Here is a 21,838-nt window from a genome sequence, read left to right on the forward strand (position 1 = left end):
GCCTACCGTGAACCGCAGGTAACACCGGTGGGCCGGCAGGACGGGGATGTGAAAATAAGCGTCCTGCAAGTCCAACGCTACCATCCAGTCTCCAGGGTCTAGCAGCTAAGACCTGAGCCAATGTCAGCATCTTGAACTTCTCCTTCCGGAGGAACCCGTTGACGTTCCGCAGTTCCAAGATAGGGCAGAGGCCCCCTTTGCCCTTCTTGGGCACCAGAAAGTAGTGGGAGTAACAACCACACCCTACTTCTGGCCCAGGAACGCGCTCGATGGCCCCCTTGGCCAAGAGGGCCGTAACTTCCTCCTGCAGAAGTTTCAAGTGATCCCTCCCCCCGCCCCCCCGGCACGCGGTGGTACTGCGGTGGCATGGCTGGAGGGGACATCTCTAAGGGGATGGAGTAGCCCCTTCGGATGATTTGCAGCCCCCACCTGTCCGATGTGACAGTGCGCCAGAGGTGGTGCTGATGGCAAACCCTGCCCCCCCCCACTGGCGTCACATGCGCCTGAAAGCTCGGACTAGGAGGGTTTTGAGGCAGATGCTTCAGGGGTAGGTGTAGACTGGCCTCGCCGTTGTCCCCGACTGCCACCACAGCGGTTCCCACGTCCGCCACCGCGCTGGGTGGCAGTCTGCGGCCCGTGGCTGGCTGGACGTGTGGGGGCGCCCCTTCCTTTGCCACGAGAGGCCCAAGGACTTGGCCGTAGCCCTGGAGTCCTTAAAGCGCTCAAACGCATGGTCTGCCTTGTCGCCAAAGAGGCGACGGCCATCGAACGGCATGTCCATAAGTGTGTTTTGGACATCATCCGAGAAGTTGGCGGATCTCAACCAGGCGTGGCGATGAATCGCCACAGTCGTTGCCATCGCTCTGCCCAGTGAGTCAGTAGTGTCCAGCCCACACCGGATGGATTAACTCGCTGCTTCTCGACCCTCCACAAGGGCTTGGCCGAGTTTAGCCCGGACCTCCACTGGGCATTCTGGCAGCAAGTCCGCGACCGTATCCCACAGAGAGTGGGTGTAGATGCCCAAGAGGCACGCAGTGTTGACTGACCGCAATCCTAAACTCAGGGAGGAAAATACTTTCTTCCCATATTGCTCGTACCTCTTGGATTCCCAATCGGGGGAGCCTTCAGGAATGCGGTCTGGGAATTAGAGGCTTGGATAACCAGGCTCTCGAGGAGTGGGGTGTGTAGACAGAAAGCAAGGGTCCCCCGGAGCCGGGCGGTGGCGCCTGGCCAGGTTTCTATCCACAGGCTGACCTGTAGCGGGCTTGGACCAAGTGCCCAGAAGAACGTCTGATAAGGCCTCATTAAAAGGCAGCAGAGGCTCGGCCGAGTTTGACTGCGGTTTAAGGACCTCAGTGAGGAGGTTAGTCCTCACGGCCGCGACGGGGAGCTCAAGGCCCAAGGCCTTGGCCGTCCTCATCAGCACCATGCTATAATCAGCCCCCTCCTCCGTAGCCACGCTAGGAGGGGAGGCAAAACCAGTGTCAGGCGAAGTGTCCAGACGACTAGCTTCCCCAAGCTCTCCTGTCCAGTCCACAGAAAACTGACACTCACGTGCCAGAGGGTCCATAGACGCCTCCCAATCCCCCTCGTCACCCATCGCCTGGTACTGAGGCTCAAAGGATGGGGCCGGGTCATAGAAATAGAAATCTCCAAATGGCGTCGGATACAGCGCCGAGCGGCGCCGCTCCGACGCCGGACCTGAATCGAGGGTAGTACCAGGGACGGCATTGTCCTGAGACGGCGCCGGGGGCGACACCCTTGGGGCCGGCGAGGTCGTGAGGTCGACCGGCGGCGACCCGGAGCCGGATCCAGTGGGGCCCTGCGACGTCGGGACCGAAGTCGCCGGGGCTGAAGCACCCAACGGCGCCAGAACCGAAGCACCCAGCCCGCTGGGGGACCCAGTCGGGCCGTTTGGCCCGAAGGCGCTGCGGAACCCGACGGAGGAGTGAGCGACCTCATGGCCGAGAGGAAGGCCTCGATCCCCTCCGGCGTCGCGTGCTGCCCAGGGACCGGCGGGTATAGAGCAGGCCGTTGTCGCCCGAACCCCCGGCCACATCGCGCGAGTGTCGGGGGGGGGGGGGGGGTTCGAGTCAGAAGAGCGATGTTGCCTCTTCGACTTCCTGTGCCTCATACCTGAGGACTTGGAGCCCGAAGACCTGTTGCGACTTCAGCCCCGCGACCGGTCCCTCAACCTCCTTTCGGACCAGGAGCTCGAGCGGCGGACTGCCGAAGCTCGAGTCGCTTACGGGACAGCTCCTGTCTAGCTTTAGACGTCAGGGCCCGGCAGTCGGAGCAGGACTTGTCGTGGTCCGGGCCTAGACAGTGCAGGCACCAGCGATGGGGGTTGGTAACCTTCATCAGTCGGTTGCAGTCGGCGCAGGGCTTGAACCCGGGCATCCGTACCGGCACCGGAGTCGAGAGTCTTTGAAAGTAGATCAAAAGGATCGTAAAAAGTTAGTTAAAAATTGACTAGGGTACAACTTTTTCCGGATCTGCGCTTGCTAGCGCGTAAAGAAGAACTGACGTCAGCGCGCGGAGGCATGAGTCTAATTAATCAGACGACGTCATCACGGCGCCCACGACTGACGCGGAGCCGCGGACGACGCCTATCGACGCGCATGGGTACTGCTACACAAAATATTTCCGGATCCAGTCTGACGCCTGGGGATATTCTAAGGTAAGGAATCTATTACTAACGTGTCTCTTTTAGCTAGAGGTTTACAATCAAATAGGTGTTGCTGCACCTCGGGTTGAAAAACTGATGTCCTGAGCCAGGTATGCCAAGAGGGACCTGATGCTAATCCCTAAAGCAGCAGTCTCTGCCACGTCCAGGGTGCATATCATATTGGCACTATTGAAAGTTTTTTCCTCGTCAACTAACTCCTGTCTCAGTTCCTGTGGGCCCCCAAGAGGTTCTTGACCAACTCCTCCATTTCTTCTCAGTGTTATTGGTTGTACCAGAAGAAGAGACTCAAGAACTGGAAAAACACTAATGTGTGGCAGCTTTAAGAGCTACACATTTCCCTGCAGAGTCTGCACTTGGGAAACTTATTAGGTGGCAGACTGCCCCCTGTTTTTTGTGCAGACGCCCTCTTATCAGACATGTGGGTACATGTTGAGCGTTGAGCAGCAAGAAGACCGTGAGGGACCGCTCCCTTAAGGTCTTGGGGTGCATGAAGCGATAATCGATGCAAGTCTTGGCGTCGTGGTCACGCTCGAGGCACCAGAGGCAGACAACGTGTGGGTCAGTCACTGACATTTTGTCGGTGACAGGTGCCACAGAGCTTAAAAATCAGCCTTCCTCGTGGACATCCCTGCCACACCAGGAGAAAATGGTTAAAAAATCTTTGACAAAAGTTTGGAAAAAAGATCTAAAAAAGGTCAGTCAAAAAGAGACTGTGGGTAGTTCTTCTCTGGATCTGCGCAGAGTGACACGGAAAGAAAAGAACTGATGTCAGCTAGCTGGTGTGGCACCTATACATACACTGCAAACGGAATGTCTGGCGCGGATGATGCAGACGATTCCACGCAGAGCTGAACGACGCCACTTATCAGCGCACAGGTGTACGAACATAAAAAAATTCCGGATCCAGTCTGACGCCTGGTGAAAATTATAAAGGAATCTGTGGCTATTAGTCTCTATCAAGTGGCTGAGTTTGTCTGCCCTGACGTGGAGAAAGCCTGTCAGGTGGCAAACCACAAGGAAAATCTACTGGTATTACAACCATGTCCAGAGGCAAGGTGCTTCACAGGGTCCACAACCCCACCTTGTCCTGCTTGTTGCAGTACCATATGGCGGTGGTGGTGTCTGTGAGTACCTCCTTGATGGAAAGAAAGCTTTTAACGTTAAGTGGATGGATCAAAGCTCCAGCAGATTGATGTGGACATGGCCTCTGAACTCCACCTCCAGCAGGTGGGGACCCCAGCCTAGAAGCGAGGCATCAGTCAACGCAGTCAGCTCTTGGTGGGGTGAGTGAAAGGGTCTGTTGCTGACCCAATCACAGACTGGCAGCTACCACTGCAGATCTTTTGCAGTCTACTCTAAAATTTGGACTGGACCTGAGAGATACTCCTGGTCCTGTGGCCACCAAGACGACAGATCCCACTGCAAATCCTGCATATGCTATCTGGTCTGCTTCACCAGCAGAATGCAAGAGGCCATCGATCGCAGCAGACTCAGTCATGCTTACTGAGCTCCAGGACTGAGGTTAAAACATTGGGATCATCGCCAGAATGTTTTGGAAACTGCATAATGTCCAGAATGGCTCCAATGAAGGGGAGCATCTGCGAAGGAGTCAGGTGTAACTTCAGTACATTGATAATGAACCCCAAGGATGTTAGGAGTTTTGCAGTAGTCTGGAGGTGGGTGATATCTGCCTTCAACAGCCAGTCTTTGAGGACTAGGACACCTGAACTACAAAGACCTGCTCCTATCGCCACCATCTCTTTTTTAAACGCCACAGGGCACTGTTAAGGCCAAAAGGGAGCCCAGCAAACAGAACATTTTTGTGCCCTATCATGAAACACAAGTAACTCCTGGGGGCCTGCAGGACAGGGATGAGGAAACAAGCATTGGTAGGTCCAGTGCTACCATCCAGCCTCCAGGGTAGAGAGCAGACAGAACCTGGGCCATGGTGAGCATTTTCAACTTTTTGCAGAAAGACAAGGCACTGAAAGGGTGAAGGTCTAAAAGAGGACCAGTCATTCGCCACCAGGAAGTAGCAGGAATAACCATCACAACCAACTTCTGGCGCTGGTAACATCTCTATATTTCCTTTGGCCAAAAGAAGCTGTACATTTTGCAGCAAGAGACAGATGGTCCTCTGTCCACTGGTCTGAGGATAGTGAAAGGCGTGAAGGGGTGACCAAGAAATGATAGGGTGTAATCATGCTGAACAATTTGCATGGCTTCATGAAATCCTTAAATTTTCTGTGGTGTCTCCAACAGCCAGGGAAGCTCAGGTTGCCACAGGGCAGGGATTGGTCCTGTCTCTAAAGTAGAAATTCTGAACGCGACCTGGATGCATAGTGACGCCCTCGTGCCTTCTCAGTAGATGGAGCGTGACAGGGCAGAGACCCCCGCTTGGACATCTTGGGCTTTTTCTTGGACTTACCTGAGGATTAGGACAATCTGTTGTGGGAAGAGCCTCAGGAGGCAGACAGGAGCTGGTTCTAAGACTTTTCCTTGTTTTCCTTGGAGTCCTGAGGTTTTTTGCTACAAAGAGCTTTGCTTCCCAGTCTCAAATAGCATTGGGGTGTATCAAAGAGCAGTCTGACCCCAGGCACCACAGGCAAACTACATGTGGGTCAGTTAAAGAAATCGGTTTGAGACTCCCCACAGGGCTTGAACCCTGTATATTTTGGAGGTGACATTTTCCATTGCACACTAGTAAAAAAGCATTCTAAAGAGTGGTCTCAAAGCTCCAGACCCACATGTGTTGGCGTGTAAAGAAAGGACTGAAGGTGAGCGCACATGGGTGAAGCCTAAACAGAGCTGCACGTGTCACTTCCAGAGCAATGTAGGCGTGGAGTCACCCATCAGCATGCAGAGGTACTGCTTAAGATATTTACTGGATCCTTTATGAATTCTGGTGAGTATTCAAAAAGTGAGGAATCTGCAGTTAGAAGTCTTTATCAAAAATGTGTTGACAGTCTGTTCTTACAACCCATCACAATAGTTTTGCTGTGAAGAAAAACATCTGCTGTAGACTCCACCTATCAAGTAATGTGTTAAAATATTAAATGAAGTTTAGACACTCACCTGTCGTCCCTGGCTCCCCACGGCTGGGTTTGTGAGTGAGTGCCTGGGAGACACTCCAGCAATCCCCGATGGGCTCAGCAACCCCATTCGGTTAGGAGGCATGGCTCTAGGAGGCATCTGGAATTGTCGCTGACCCCTCCGAGCAACCGCCACTCCCACAGATCCAGCTATGGGCAGGGAGTTGGAGCCAAAAGACCACCTTTATTAGGGAGAAAGAAAATCAATATATTCCATTTAAGAGCCAGATTTCCATCTGCCTAAACGACTACACTTCAAGGTCACCATATATTACACCACACAACCACTGTACAAAAGGTTCTGAAATGAGCCTCCTTACTTCCAAAGAGAAAATACACAATTCAGCTTAGGCAACACACACTGGACTATTTTTCACAATTTTTCTACAGACATTACAGAACAGACTACAAATCTGTCCATTCATCTGCTACGACAACACCAGTAAAAAGTCTTGAGTAACTTTGAAAGACATCCTGGGCAGAATGTAAATTCCAATTAATCAATGTAAAATGTAACTGCACAAACCTGAAAGCAAACACTCAAATCAGGCACATAAGAAAAGCTGGAAATACATAAAAGCTATCAGTTTATCTTCTAGCTGCTCAGCATGGTTTCTGAATCATTTGGCAGCTTTAGCACATACTGTCATCTTGAAAAACAGATCTGCATAATGGTCCAGAACAGGAATACTTTTATAGCGTCATTTACAGTTCATCTTCCTGTTTTGTTTGTAAGTCAACATTTTATTCAAAATAGCATTTGTATAGCGCATAGCTACCCCAAGGTATCCAAGTGCTGATAATGTGACATCAATCACAGCGTTTTAATTGCTGAGGGCACCATTTTGTTTACTTTGTAAACAGTATTCTTCCAAGAATAAATGTTTACTATTTCCCCAATTGACGGTCCTCATTTCATTAGACAGGAGTGATAAATAAATGTTTAGTTACCCTGTAAGCATCTGTGCCTAGCATGTAGTGTTGTAGATTCACATGCTCTGCACACTCCTGCCATCTAGTGTTGGGCTTGGACATTTACAACTTGTGTTTCTATGGAATCTTTTGAGTCACAAGGTATAATGACTCATCCCCCCTTAGTTACCAATGCGCATGGGCACCATTCTCATTGTTAAATTGTTTTCCGGTGAGCAGGTAAGTGTAAAGATGGAGTGTTCTATAAGTGTGGTGACAGTGCAATACGTTTTATACAAAGAGTTTAGGAGAAAAATGTTCATCTGAAACAACCAAAGGCTGCTGGGAGGTGGATGAGAGCATGTGAATCTACAGCACTACACAATACGATTAGATGCTTACAGGTTAGCATATTCCGTTTGTAGCATGGGTGATTGTAGCTACACACGCTCTGCATAGACCGTAAAGCAGCACTTCCCAAAGCAGGGGTAAGCCAGTGGATACTGAAGACAAACAGGTTGGTCAACTCTTGATTAATAGCAAGCTAAGGATTCCACACAGTAGTGCCTGGTAAAAGGGTGTTGAGTGGACCATGTAGCTGCCTTACAAATATCAGCTATATGGATATTTCCAAGAAAAGCAATAATGACAATTTCTTTCCAAATGGAATGAGATTTAGGCGAGGTAGGGAAATTTCCTTTAGCAATAATGAAGCTAGTTTGGATAAATATCACAATCCATCTTGACATGACCTCTTTAGAAAGAACGTAGCCTTTGTGAGATTGGGCGAAAGCAACAAAAAGTTGCCGAGTTTTGTGAAAAGGCATGGTCCTATTGGTGTAATACATGAGGGCACGCTTGACATCCTGGGTAGTTAGGGGCCCTCTCTGCCTCGGTTTGTCAGAGGCACAAAATAACGGAGGCTAAATAGTCTTGTGGAGATGGAAGGAATTAGGGTTGGTAGGACAATTCTGTCATTATGAACTTGAAAGGAGGGTGATGGCCTACAATTCGCTAACGAGCCTTAAGGATGTGATAGTGACAAGTAAAGCAACCTTCCAGGAAAGGCATTGTAAAGGGGACAAATGTAGGGGCGCAAAAAGGGGCACAATGAGTCTGGTAAAGTTTCATACAGGGAGAAGGGGGACCCTGGGTGGAATAACCCATTTGAGTCCTTCAATGAAAGCTTTGATTACATGGACTTTGAATTAAGAGTGTCCCTGTTTCGCATGTAGGAAAGCAATAGCGGCTAAGTGATGGTATATGAAACTGTAAGCTTGATCTGATTTCTGTACAAGAAAAGGTTAGAAGACAATATCCTGAACTGCAGGTTTAAGTGGGTTTATGTGCTTGCGAATTCAGTAATGGACAACATTTTTCCATTTGGCAGCGTAGAATGCCAGCAGTCTGCGTGCTTCTTTGAGGATAGACATTGTAGGAAGCTGGCTCTGTATATACTATATCAAAATGAGGTATAGTGTGCACAGAGTCCTGTGGAACGCAAAAGGCAGAGGTAAAGTAGATCGCACCTCACATTATTTGTGGTAGTGTGGTCGAGCAGTAAGGCTTTATCAGAGGACAGTGTTAAGCATTTGTTGTACACAGTCAGCAAATCTTCAGACCAATTGTTTTTGTATAAAAATATTCTTTTAGTTATTTTATTTTCTAGATCCAAGCAAGCCTGGCACAGGTAAGGAATAAGTACTCCACAGTAGTAATGCAGTTTAACAGTTTGAATTGCAATTGTAAATGTACTATGATTTGATTACAGTAGTGTTACTGATAATGCAATGCTTTTCAGAATACAGTACATATACTTTGTATAGGATTTTGTGTAGAATATCATGTAAGTTACTTTTCAGATTACTTTTCTTTCACAGTGCAGTATACCTGGATACTGCACTGAGACATTTCATGTAAACAGGTAAGTAAAAGCGTTTTTGTTATTTAGTAACAGTTTTAAAGGATTTCTTAGATTTTCCTACTCCACACCTCAAAACTTTTCACAGAAAAAAACAGTCAATGTTATCTTAGGGAGGAAGGAAAATGCTACTTAACAGTATGCATCTGTTCTTGGCATGTAGAGTTGCAGAGTTGTACACTTAGCATTAGATCGCACCTGGTGTTGGGCTCGGATGATTGCAGGTAGTTGTCTTCTTGGAAGAAGTCTTTGTAGTCACAAGATAGGAGACTCCTCCCTTGGACAATACTGCGCATGGGCATCAGCTCCATCCTTAGATTGTTTTCCGCCATGATGGGAAATGATGGAGTTACTAGAAGTAAAGAAAAAAAGGATGTCCATGCGTGTACATCTAAGTAAGATGAAAAACTGGAACGGATACAAGTCCCGGGGAGGCGGGAGGGTGTGTACAACTCTGCAGCTCTACATGCCAAGAACAGATGCATACTGGTAAGTAGCATTTTCAGTTCGAGGCATATGAGCTGCAGATTGTACACTTAGCATTGATTGTGCAGCAGTGTCTCCCCTAGCGGTGGTCACATGTATCCGTTGCGGTAGTTTGAAAGAGAGTTTTAAGGACAGCCTGGCCTACTGCAGCTTGCTGCTTGGCTTGCACATCAACACAATAGTGTTTAGTGAAGGTGTGTGGTGTAGACCATGTTGCTGCCTTGCATATGTCCTCTAGGGGTATGTTTCCTATGAAAGCCATAGAGGCTCCTAGTTTGCGAGTGGAGTGCGCTCTAGGAGGAAATGTTAATGTACGTTTAGCTTTAATATAGCATATTTGAATACACTTTTCAATCCACCTTGCAATCCCACCCTTAGAGATGGGGTTGCCTTTGTGTGGAGGAGAGAAAGATACAAACAGTTGTTTTGTCTTTCGAAAGGATGTAGTTCTATCTATATAGTATAAAAGAGCCCTTTTAACATCTAATGTGTGTAAAGCCCTTTCCGCTACAGAGTCTGGGTTTTGGAAAAACACAGGTAACTCTACTGATTGATTTAGGTGAAAAGGAGTGATGACCTTTGGAAGAAATTTTGCATTAGAACTAAGAACCACTTTGTTAGGATGCATTTGAAAAATGGTTCTTGTATAGTGAAAGTTTGCAACACTTACTCTTCTGAGAGAGGTAATGGCAATAAGGAAAGCTGTTTTCCATGTTAGGAATTGCAGTTCACATTTATGTAGAGGCTCGAAAGGGGCCCCAAGAGTCTTGTAAGGCAAAATTCAGGTTCCACACAGGAGAAGGTGGCAACCTGGGTGGGATTATTCTTTTTAATCCTTCCATGAATGCTTTGATTGCAGGTACTCTGATGAGAGACAGATGTTGCCTGTTTTGTAAATAGGCTGCAATTGCTGCAAGGTGCAGGCTTATGGAAGAATATGCCAAATTAGACCTTTGTAGATGTAAAAGGTAACAAATGATATTTTGGATGGAAGCATCTAAGGGATCGATGTGATTATTTTTGCAATATATTGCAAATCTTTTCCATTTAGCGGCATAACACGCTCTGGTAGTGGGTTTCCTAGCCTCTTTAATGATGTTCATACAGTCTGTTGGTAGGTTTAGATAAGCAAACTCTAAGACTTCAGGAGCCAGATCGCCAAATTCAGTTTGTTTGGGTCTGGGTGTCTCATTTCTCCATGGTTCTGTGTTAACAGGGAGGGTGTGAGCAGTAGCTTTTGATGTGGAACTAGAGAGAGAGATCTAGTAGTGTGGTGAACCACGGTTGGCATGCCCATGTGGGAGCTACTAGGATCAATGTGAGAGACTGTTGTCTGAGCTTGCGCACTACTAATGGAATTAGTCGGAGAGGCGGAAAAGTGTACGCAAATCTGCCTGACCGATTCATCCATATCACATTGCCTTTGGACAGTGGGTGTGGAAACCTGGTGGCGAAGGCTGGGCATTTTGCATTTTCGTGGGTGGCAAACAGATCTATGTGTGGGTGCCCCCACCTTTGGAAGAATGGTTGAAGAACTTGTGGATGTAGTTCCCGTCCGTGAATCTGTTGTGACTGCCGACTTAACAGATCTGCTATCTGATTGTGAACTCCTGGAAGGTGTTCCGCTAACAGATGTATGTTTTGAGGAATGGCCCATCTCCAAATGTTCTGTGCAAGCTGGGACAGTTGCAGAGAATGTGTCCCCGCCTGTTATTGTATATAGTACATGGCTGTCATATTGTACGTCCGGATTAGGACAGCTTTGTTTGATACTTGAAGTTGAAAAGTCTTGAGTGCTAAGAATATTGCCAGCAGCTCTAGATGGTTGAACAGTTTTTGTTGATTGTTCCATTGACCCCGAGTTGTGTGATGTAACAGATGGGCTCCCCATCCTGTGAGGGATGCGTCTGTTTTGAGCACTACTTGTGGAACAGTCTCGAGGAACGGCCGTCCCTTTGTCAAGTTTTTGGTGTTCCACCACTGCAGAGAGCGAAGCGTGCAGCTGTCGACCAACACCAGGTCTTTTAGTTGACCTTGAGCTTGGTTCCACTGTTGTGCTAGGCACTCTTGTCTTGTAGTGTACGCATTTGCAATCTTGCGTGTGGTACTATGAAGATGCAGAGATGCCATCATGCCTATTAGTCTCATGAACACCCTGGCTTGCAGAGACTGTTGGTGTTGAAAAGTGGCGACTAAGGCTTGAATGCTCTGAATCCTGGCTGGACTGGGATACGCTAGGGCTGTAGACTTGTTTAATGTAGCTCCTAGATACTGATGTACATGCGAAGGCTGCAGGTGCGACTTGGTGTAGTTTATTGTAAAACCTAAGTCGTGCAACGTTTGAATTGTCTGATGTGTGTGTTGTTGAATGACTTGGCTTTTATGAGCCAGTCGTCTAGATAAGGGAAGACATGTATTTGTTGTCTTCTGAGATGTGCTGCTACCACTGCTAGGCACTTTGTGAATACTCGTGGTGCCCTTGTGACTCCGAATGGAAGGACTTTGAACGGATAGTGTTGTCCTTCCAGTACAAACCTTAGATACTTTCTGTGAGCAGGATGTAATAGGATATGGAAGTAGGCGTCCTTTAGATCTAGTGTTGTAAGGAAGTCGCCTTGTTGCAGCAGTGGAAGCACTTGTTGTAGAGTGATCATATGAAAATGATCTGATTGTATGTAATGGTTGAGGGGCCTGAGGTCGAGAATTGGCCTTAGTTCCTTGTTCTTCTAAAGGAACTATTTGAATAGCATCTTTTTATAGAAGTGATAAAACTTCCTGTTGAGGCAGAGTCAGATGGTCTGTAGACATTGGACGCTGCGTGGGACGTATGGTTGGAGGGGTTGCTGTAAGTTCCAGCAGTAGCCATGTTGGATAATCCGTCTTACCCACTTGTCTGTTGTAATGGAGTTCTAGACAGGCAGGAACTGTGTTAATCTGCCCCCTACAGGAGTGGAATTATGTGGGGGAGGAGAGGGAAGTCACTGTTTTGTGGCGGAAGAGGATCGATTGCTGTTACCGCAACCTCTTCCCTTGTTATTATTGCCTCTGTATCCTCCTCTAAAGTATCCCTTGTTAGAGGATGTTTGTGATTTGAAAGATGTTTAGTTTCTGCTCCAGTTTGTTTGGAGCCTCCCCTGCAGCAGGAGCGACGAAAGGAGCCTCTAGCTGGTGTGGACTGTAAAGCGCCCATAGACTTTGCGGTGTCGGTATCTTTCTTCATTTTCTTCCAGTGTATTGTCTACTTCTGGGCCAAATAATTGGTTCTGATTAAATGGTTGGTTAAAAATGGTGATGTGCACTTCTTGTTTAAACCATGAAATGCATAACCACACATGTCTCCTAAGTATGACACTGGTATTTACAGCTCTAGATGCTGTGTCGGCGACATCTAGTGCGCATTTTATTGAGGCATTGGATATTAGCTTGCCTTCTTGTATAAGGTCATTTGCTTGATCTTTGTACTGATCTGGTAGGTGCTCAAGTAGTTTTTCTATTTGATCATAATGAGCCCTATCTTAACGAGAGAGGAGGGCTTGTGTATTTGCTATACACCAAATGTTTGTAGCTTGTGCAGCTATTCTTTTACCTGACGCATCAATTACCTTTGATTCTTTGTCAGGTGGGGGGTGCTTCACCAGAAGTTTGAGAATTTGCCCTTTTTCTAGCATTGGACACAACTAATGAGTCTAGTGGTAGGTGTCCTTTAATGTAGACTGGATCTGTGGGTGCCGGTCTATATTTTTTCTCAATTCTAGGGTTTAATATTCTAGTGCGAACAGGGTCTTTAAATACCTCTGGATCGTGTTTGATGACCCCTTTAATCATGGGAAGAATTTGAGCAGACCGCTGAGACTGCTCAAAGGTATCTAGGAGAAAATCCTCCTCAAGGTCATCGGAATGCATAGGGAGTCCATGGTAAACAGCAGCTCTGTTTAACCCCTTCCAGGCTCATGACGAGCTGGGCTCGTCATGAAGTAGTCTCCTACCAGGCTGATGACGAGCCCAGCTCGTCATACACAATGGACTTTTGAAAATTACAGCACAGGAGCAAAATATCGCTAGCAGCGATGGTGTTAACAGATTACCAAAACCAATAGTATCTTCTGGAGGGATAGGTTTCGATGGGTATGACTGCGGTTCAGGAATGTCAGGCACATTTTGTGGGTTTGTAAAGTCCCATATAGGCACATTTTTTGGGTTTGGGAAGTCCCATATACCCTCATCTACATGGTACGAACCAGGTTCTTGAATGTCCTCCCCTCCACCCAAATTGTATTCATCATCATTCTGCTGTGGGGAATGTGATGATAATGGAGACTGTATAGGAGAGATTTGAGGTGATATGTGAGGAGGAACAGGAGAAGAAGGAAGAGGAGGTATAGGAGAGGAAGGGTGCATAGGAGATGTTGCACAGTCCCTTTTCTTGGCAGGAACCACAGGTGTGGGTGGTGCATCTGCTGGTCTCTTTTTGTGAGGTGTAGCACCTACATGACCTGTCTTTGGGTCTATGTAGATCTTCTTTTGTCGAGGATCTGGTCGAAAAAGTTCGTCCTCCTCTACAACCTTCTTGGGTTGGTTTTTTCGGTTCCAGGGGAGGTTGTCGTGTGTCCTTAGCCTTGGGAGGTGTTATAACGTCCTGTGGCATAGTTTTCGGTGCCGAAGGTGTCGTTTTCGGCTTTGTAGGCATGTTCAAGGATTTGGGCACCTCGGAATCAGGCTTTGTGTTTTTCAGCACCGAAGATGTAGAAGTGGATGGCTTCGGAGCCGGTGCTTCTTTTGGTTCCGGTACGTTTTTATGTTTCAGTGCCGGTACTATTTTAGGCTTTGGTGCCGAAGGGTCTTTTGGCTTTGGCGCCGAGGCATCTTTATTTTTCGGTGCCGATGGAAGAGGCTTGCTCGGTGTCGAGGCACTAGAAGGCTTAGTTGGTTTCTTTGGAGCCGGGCTGGAAGGCGGGGCTTTCGAAGCAGGTATTCGGTCAGGACTGGGCCCTTTGGGAGGAGTGTTGACCTTTGCCTTCAGTTTGGGCAGAATATGTGGTGCAGGGGCAGAAGTACTCACGCACTGACCCGATGGAATGGAGTCATAGGAGTCGTCTGCCTCTAATACGATCTGGTGATCAGGTGAGTCTTCTTCGGGAACGAGGGAAACCTCTTCGAAGAAATCTTCAGGTGCTGGAGCTGATCTCCTCATTTCGTGCCGACAGGCCCTCCGATCCTGGATGGTTTTCTTCGATCGAAAGGATGCACAAGCTGTGCAGGTCAACTAGTCGTGTTCTGGCGATAGACAGAGGTTGCAGACCTTGTGGTGATCGCTATGTGGAAACTTTGCTTGACATATCGGGCATCTTTTGAACTGAGTTCTTTCCATGTGGTGTAGGCCGCACGGCGTAGATAGGCCCAACGGCCCGTGTCGATGACCGGAATGGAACTGATGGCGTCGAAAGTATTGTAGTCGATGTCGAAGGTAGTTTTTAGAAGTTTGAGGAATTTCTGCGCTTCGAAGTTGCTGAAAAGTTATTTTCTAGCCAGAGCGGAGAAACTTTCATCCCAACCCAGTGGCAGAAAAATCAATCTAAGTATGGAGCCGATGCCCATCCGCAGTATTGTCCAAGGGAGTAGTCACCTATCTTTTGACTACAAAGACTTCTTTCAAGAAGACAACAACCTGCAATCATCCGAGCCCAACACCAGGTGGCGATCTAATGCTAAGTGTACAATCTGCAGCTCATATGCCTCGAACATTAGTGTTATCAGTTATCAGGCAAGTACTTTGTTGTGGGAGTTGGTATTCTGGGGTTAACTTAGGGGTCTCCCTGGGTCAAGGATGCACTCTTGTTACACCCTCAGCTGCACTATGGCGGACGGGTGCAGAGTGTGGAGGCCAAATGTTATCCAATGGGGGACAGGGGGCCTCCGGTTGGTGGCTGATGATGAGAAGGCCACTGGGTTATGAAAGCAAATCTCCTGGACTTAAACTCAGGGCAAGTGGGGGTTTAGGCTAGCACAAAAGATGCACACTCAGCCGTACTGTGGCAGCCGGGTGCAGAGTGCTGTTTTGGAATCGGGAGCCCTGTAGCTCTCAAAGGGGAGTCCCATGTTTGCAAACACACTGCAGGCAAGGGGACGAAGGGGTTGTGGGTGCGACCACCACTTGGAGGGGTAAGTTGGGATGCTGGGGGTTATTTAGTCACCGTCGGTGGGGTTACCCAAGGCCGTGGAGCGTTGGGTGCAGGGGTGCCTTTTCGGGTCGGATCCTCTTACCAGTTCCTGGTCGCGGTTGAGGGGACCTTCCATTTTGAGGCAGCAGGCGTCGGCTGGAGGGTTGAGGCAGGTCTCGGGTGGGGGCGGGGGGATGGGCACAGTTTGTTGAGGGAGGTGCAGGGTGTGGAACCGTTACCTCTTCCCTTGCCATTATTGCCTCTAAATCCACCTCAAAAGTAACCTCTTGAAGAGGGTGACCGACTGTTGCCTCTATTATGTTGAGGTGTTGTCTGTAGATATGCTTTTGGAGCCCCCCTTTAGAAGGAGCGATGGAAAGAACCCAGATTGGATGGGCACTGTAGGGCTCCCATAGATTTTGCAACGTGTGTCCTTCATCTTCTCTAAGGAAGTGTCTACCCCAGGACCAAAGAGATGCTCTTTATGAAAAGGTATATTTGAGATAGAAGCCTGGACTTCGGGTACAAACCCTGAAATTCAAAGCCAGGCATGCCTTCTTAGCAAGACACTGGTGTTGACTGCACAAGCTGCAGTGTCAGCCGCATCTAATAGACGCGTTTGAAATTAATTTTCCTTCCTGAATTAGGCTGTGTGCCTTAGCCTTATGTTTATCAGGTAGAAATTGGAGTAATTGTTCCAATTCATCAAAGTGCGCTCTGCTAAGAGAGCCTGGGTATTGGCTATACCTCTTTTTCCGGAGGCATCTATTAGTTTAGATTCCTTGTCTGGAGGAGGGGCATCCCCAGAGGTTTGTGAGTTTGTCTGTTGGTGCAGATTTATACTCCTTATCTACCCTTGGTGTAAGAACACTTGCACAAACAGGATCTTTAAAAATGTCGTCCGCATGCTTTAGCATGCCCTTAAGCATAGGCAGTGTACTGAAAGTTTCTGGACGAGCCATATACAGAGGAGGAGGTGATTAGGGTAATTTTGGCCATGCCAGGGGACAGGCGCCGGAGCTGGGCGGATTCACTACCGCCTTTTACAAGGAGTTTGCACCGCTTCTTGCACCTCACCTCCTCAACATGTATGAGGACTCACTGGAGCAGGGCGCTCTCCCACCCACCCCCTCCCTCCCTCCACAAGGCACTTATAGTGACCATTCTCAAGCCGGATAAGGACCCGAAACTCTGTGAATACTATAGGCCTCTATCAATGATCAATATGGACAACAAAATCCTTGCTAAATTGTTGGCTACACGGCTGCTCCCACTATACTCCGGCCCGACCAATGTGGCTTCGTCCCTAGTAGGAGTACTGCTCACAACCTCTGCACCCTCTTTGCGGTGTTGCAGGAGGTGCATCCCTCCCTTCCTGAGGTTTTCCTAGACTCAACCACACGCTGGAATGGCCTTATCTGTTCTCTCTTCTTGCCTGCGTGGGCATGAGTCCTGCTTTTCTTAAAAAAATAGCATTACTCTATACCTCCCCGACAGCCAGGTTGCGGACTAATGAAGTGGTCTCCCCTCAGATTGCTGTGGCTCGCGGCACAAGGCAGGGGTATCCACTTTCATCACTCCTCTTTGCTGGAGGCCAAATTACTGCAACACTATGCCCGTAGAGGGCTTGATTTTACACCCAGGATGATTCTGGAATTCATGTATGCTGATTTTTTTTTTTTTATTTATTATTAATCTTATAGAGCGCGACAGCTACCCATAAGGGTTTCCCGGCGCTGATTGACAGTAATAGCATAGTAATCCCGAAAGGAGTTATTGGGCAAAAAGCCAGGTCTTTACGGCTTTGCGGAAGCGAAGATGACAATGCTCCACTCGTAGGTCCAGGGGAAGAGAGTTCCAGAGTTTGGGTCCTAGTACAGCAAAGGAGCGACCACCCACTCTGGTAAGCCTGAACTTAGGCACACAGAACAGGTGTTGGGAAGAAGAACGGAGAGAGCGTGCGGGTACATAGGGTTTGACGAGTGATTGGAGATAAGTAGGGGCAGCTTCGATTTTTATCTTATGCATAAAGCATAGTGCCTTAAATTTTACCCGATTGTCAAGGTTAAGCCAATGGAGTTGCTTGATGCGTTCAGTGATTGGATCGTATTTCCGGCATCCACACAGAAGCCGTGCAGCGGCATTCTGGACTAGTTGGAGACGGCGCATGACCGCCCTGGTAGCCCCCAGATAGAGCACGTTACTGTAGTCCAATCTAGAGGTCACCAGGGCCGTCACAACAGATCTCTGGGTGTCAGAAGGCAGAATCCAAAAGATTTTTCTCAGCCATCTTAGAATAGTAAAGCAGGTGGCTGCAACTTTATTAGCCTGGTCTTTCATCGATAGATCCCTATCAATAAGGACCCCAAGATTTCTCGCTTGTTCCGATGGAATGGGTAAGTCGCCCATGGTCGACGGCCAGTGTCTCGAACTCCATAGGTCAGGCTTGTTACCAAAGACAAGCACCCCCGTCTTGTCGCTGTTGAGCTTGAGAAAATTACGGCTCATCCAGCGGGAGATGTCACTAAGACCTGATTGCAGAGAAGAAGGTGATGAAGGGTCGGCTTGGGATAAGGAAAACACAATCTGAGAATCATCAGCGTAAGTAAAAAGATTAAGACCAGAGTGATGTGCAACATGTGCTAGAGGAACAACATAAAGATTGAAAAGAAGAGGACTAAGAATAGAACCTTGGGGGACACCATGTGGAGAAAGGTAAGTGTTGGAAGTGGAAGTGTTGGAAAAGATTTGAAAAGTCCGGTCAGTGAGAAAAGACGAAAGCCAGTGCAAGGCTTTGTCACATATACCAAAAGAGGCAAGGCTACTTAGAAGGATACTGTGCGAGACAGTATCGAAGGCTGCACTGAGGTCGAGCAATATCAGTGCAGCCGTTTCACCTCGATCGAGTAGTTGGCGAATATTCTCAGTTACTCCTAAAAGAGTGGTTTCAGTGGAGAAGCCTTGACGAAAGCCTGACTGGGAGGGGTGAAGGAGATTGTTGGTGGTGACAAAGCGTGATAGATGTAGATGAATGTGCCTTTCCAAAATTTTCGAAAAAGCCGGCAGCGGTGAAATGGGACGGAAGTTGGCGGCAACATTTGGATCTGCAGTGGGTTTCTTAAGAAGCGGGGTCACCATTGCATGCTTCCAGCTGTGAGGGACCGTGGCTGAGTCAAGAGAAGCATTTAATAAAGTACAGATCACATTAAGTTGAGAAAACTCAAGTTTACGTAAAACCGAAATAGGTAGGGGGTCCATGGGTGAACCGGATTTAATATTGTTTAAGATTTCCAAGAGGGTGGCGGGTACGAGGTCTGGCCAAGTCTTCAATGAAGCCGAGGGAAGGCAAGAAGTAGTGAGGGATGGACAAGGACTGGCATTGGATTCCTCATGGGCTGCTATGTCTTTGTAAATTTTATCAATTTTGGATGTGAAGTACTGGGCAAGTTCATCACATTTCTTGCTGGAAAGAGGAGGAGGTATAGCAACTGTCTGTGAGCCAGCAAGATCTTTTACCACCTTAAATAAGACATTGGACTTATTCATGGCTTCTGTAATCAGGTTGTTAACATAAGTAGCTCTGGTGTGAGCACAGGCCTTGTGGTAAAGTTTCAGTTCTGCTTTGTACGTAAGCCCAGCAGCGATGGAGTAGTCTTTCCTCCAGGTACGCTCTAGTCTTTTACATTGGGATTTATGTAAACGGAGGGTTTCATTGTACCATGGGGCAGGAGAATTATGGACATTGTTTTTCTTATTTGTGAAAGGGAGGCAAGTATTTATAGCCTCGGAGAGCCAGGAATTTACCAAGTTGGCAGCTGCATTCATGTTGTCTAGGTTGAGTGGGTATTTAGGCATGAGATCATACAGATTTTTATTAAAAGCTGCAATGTCAAGATTTTTCCAAACTCTCTCCTTAAGATTCATAGAAGGATTGGATGTGGTCTGTGTTTTATTATTTGTTGCAGTAAATTTAACAAGATAATGATCAGACCAGGAAACAGGCAAGGCAGGAAGACATATTATTTGTGAGGAGTTAGAAAAAATAGGATCTAAAAGATGCCCACCCTTGTGGGTAGGACCCTTGTTGAGTAAAATTAGATTCATAGCGGCAAGATCAATAATGCAGTTATCTGCTGAATTATCATTTGGGTTGTCCAAGTGTAAATTTAGGTCACCAATGACAAAAATTACTGGAAGAAATGAGCACAGATGCAATATAAACCAAAAATTGGGTATACCAAGAATTTACCGTGCCCGGGGGACAGTACATTAGGAGCCCTGTAAGAGTATTATTGGGATTTAAAGTAAGCTTAAAATGCAGTGCATCACATCCGCTCAAGGTGATAGGGTCCGAGTGACACTGATATTTTTTATTAAAAATAATCGCCACACCACCCCCCGTCCTTCTAGGACGGTCATTTCGGACAATAGCATAGTCAGTGGGCAACGCTTCGGCGATGTCAGGGCCGGAGCTATCATGAAGCCAGGATTCTGTGATGAATAGCGCATCTGGCGCCTAATCAATAAGCAAGTCGAAGATGTTGCGTTTGTGTTTGGGCAAAGAACGACAATTGTGACTAATAAATGTAAATCCAGGAGGAGAAGGAGTAGTAGTTATTTGTTGTAGACTGTTGCAAAGAAGAGGAGTATTTAACAAAAAAGGGCAGTCAGGGCAGTGCTGTGGAAAACGGTCGAGCATGTCAAGAGAATGCATTGCATGCGTATTGGGAGGTCTTAAATCAAGTAATTGTTTGCTAGTGTATGGGTGAGGAACCATAGGATAAGAACCAGGGGTTCTGGCCCCGGGGCCCGTTTGGGCGCAGACGGGCACACCTTTGGCGCGCCTTCGGCGCGCCCGCCCGCTGCGCGGACGGGAAATGACACACATTTATACAGGAGGAGGGTGGGAGGGTCTGAAAGCCTAGACCGCGATCCCTGCACCTCCCTAAGATGGCGGCTGACCCCCGGCTCGAGCCGCGACAGCGTTAAATCGGCTGTGCGGTCCGAGGTGGGAAGCGGAAACAATGTACAAATGTGCAAAATAGCAAAGTTAAAATACAGGGGATTAAAATACACCAATTAGCACAACATATGGAGACGTCAGAATTTCCCGGCTTTTCGCCTCAGGAAAAACACGCTGGTATCAATCACCGAGCAGTGCTTAGGAAGCAGTTTAAATACCCGGGAGGGCGGGAGGGTCTGAGGGTCTGAAAGCCTAGACCGCGATCTCTGCACCTCCCTAAGATGGCGGCTGACCCCAGGCTCGAGCCGCGACAGCTTTAAATCATCTGTGCGGTCCGAGGTGGGAAGCGGAAACAATGTACAAATGTGCAAAATAGCAAAGTTAAAATACAGGGGATTAAAATACACCAATTAGCACAACATATGGAGACGTCAGAATTTCCCGGCTTTTCGCCTCTTTTTATAAAAAATAAATAAATGTATGCTGATGATGTGACTATATGTTAATAATCCGGCAACCAATCTTGACCCCCTCATACGTGAAATCACCAGATTTGGTGGCCTTTCGGGCATTAATATTAACTGGTGGAAATCCATGATTTTTTCACTCTCTGCCACCACGGGCATGTTTCAGTCAGAATTCCCACTTAAATGGGTGGCCTCCCCAGGCAAGTACCTGGGTATCTGGATCAGCAGGGATCACAAGGAGCTGTGGCGATATAACTTTGGCAGACTCATGGAATGGCTGGAAGGAAAATGCTACTTACCAGTATGCATCTGTTCTTGGCATGTAGAGCTGCAGAGTCGAACACTTAGCATTAGATCGCCACATGGTGTTGGGCTCGGAAGATTGCAGGTTGTTGTCTTCTTGGAGAAGTCTTTGTAGTCACGATATAGGAGACTCCTCCCTTGGACAACACTGCGAATGGGCATTGGCTCCATCCTTAGATTTTTTTCTCCATGATGGGAAATGATGGAGTTAGTAAAGATACAGTAAGAAAAAAAGGATGTCCATGCGTGTGCATCTAAGTAAGATGAGAACTGGAATGGAAACAGGTCTGGGGAGGCGGGAGGGCGTGTACGACTCTGCAGCTCTACATGCCAAGAACAGATGCATACTGGTAAGTAGCATTTTCCGTTCAAGGGATATGAGCTGCAGATCGTACACTTAGCATTGATTGTACAGCAGTGTCTCCCCTAGCGGTGGTCGCCTGTATCCACTGCAGTAGTCTGAAATAATGTTCTAAGGACAGCCTGGCCTACTGCAGCTTGCTGCTTGGCTTGCACATCAACACAATAGTGTTTAGTGAAGGTGTGTGGTGTAGACCATGTTGCTGCCTTGCATATGTCCTCTAATGGTATATTTCCTAAGAAGGCCATAGAGGCTCCTAGCTTGCGAGTGGAGTGTGCTCTAGGAGGAACTGTTAGCGTGCGTTTAGCTTTCTGATAGCATATCTGTATGCACTTAACAATCCACCTGGCAATCCCACCCTTAGAGATAGGGTTGCCTTTGTGTGGAGGAGACAAAGATACAAGCAATTGTTTTGTCTTTCTAAAGGATTTGGTTCTATCTATGTAGTATAGCAGAGCTCTTTTAACATCCAACGTGTGTAAGGCC

General features: G+C 47.6%; 1 protein-coding gene across 4 annotated transcripts in view; it reads right to left on the reverse strand.

Moving 5' to 3' along the window:
* The window catches only part of SAMD4B (sterile alpha motif domain containing 4B), a 1,107,967-nt gene that overhangs the window by 324,161 nt on the left and 761,968 nt on the right, over positions 1-21,838 (reverse strand). For all 4 annotated transcript variants that reach the window (XM_086938873.1, XM_086938871.1, XM_086938870.1 and 1 more), the window contains exon 10: positions 5,765-5,963. In XM_086938873.1, coding sequence (XP_086794999.1) covers positions 5,765-5,963 — 199 coding nt within the window. The remainder of the gene's footprint in view (positions 1-5,764; positions 5,964-21,838) is intronic.

This window comes from Lissotriton vulgaris, chromosome 9 (genome assembly GCF_964263255.1).
Source record: "Lissotriton vulgaris chromosome 9, aLisVul1.2, whole genome shotgun sequence".
Taxonomy (NCBI): domain Eukaryota; kingdom Metazoa; phylum Chordata; class Amphibia; order Caudata; family Salamandridae; genus Lissotriton; species Lissotriton vulgaris.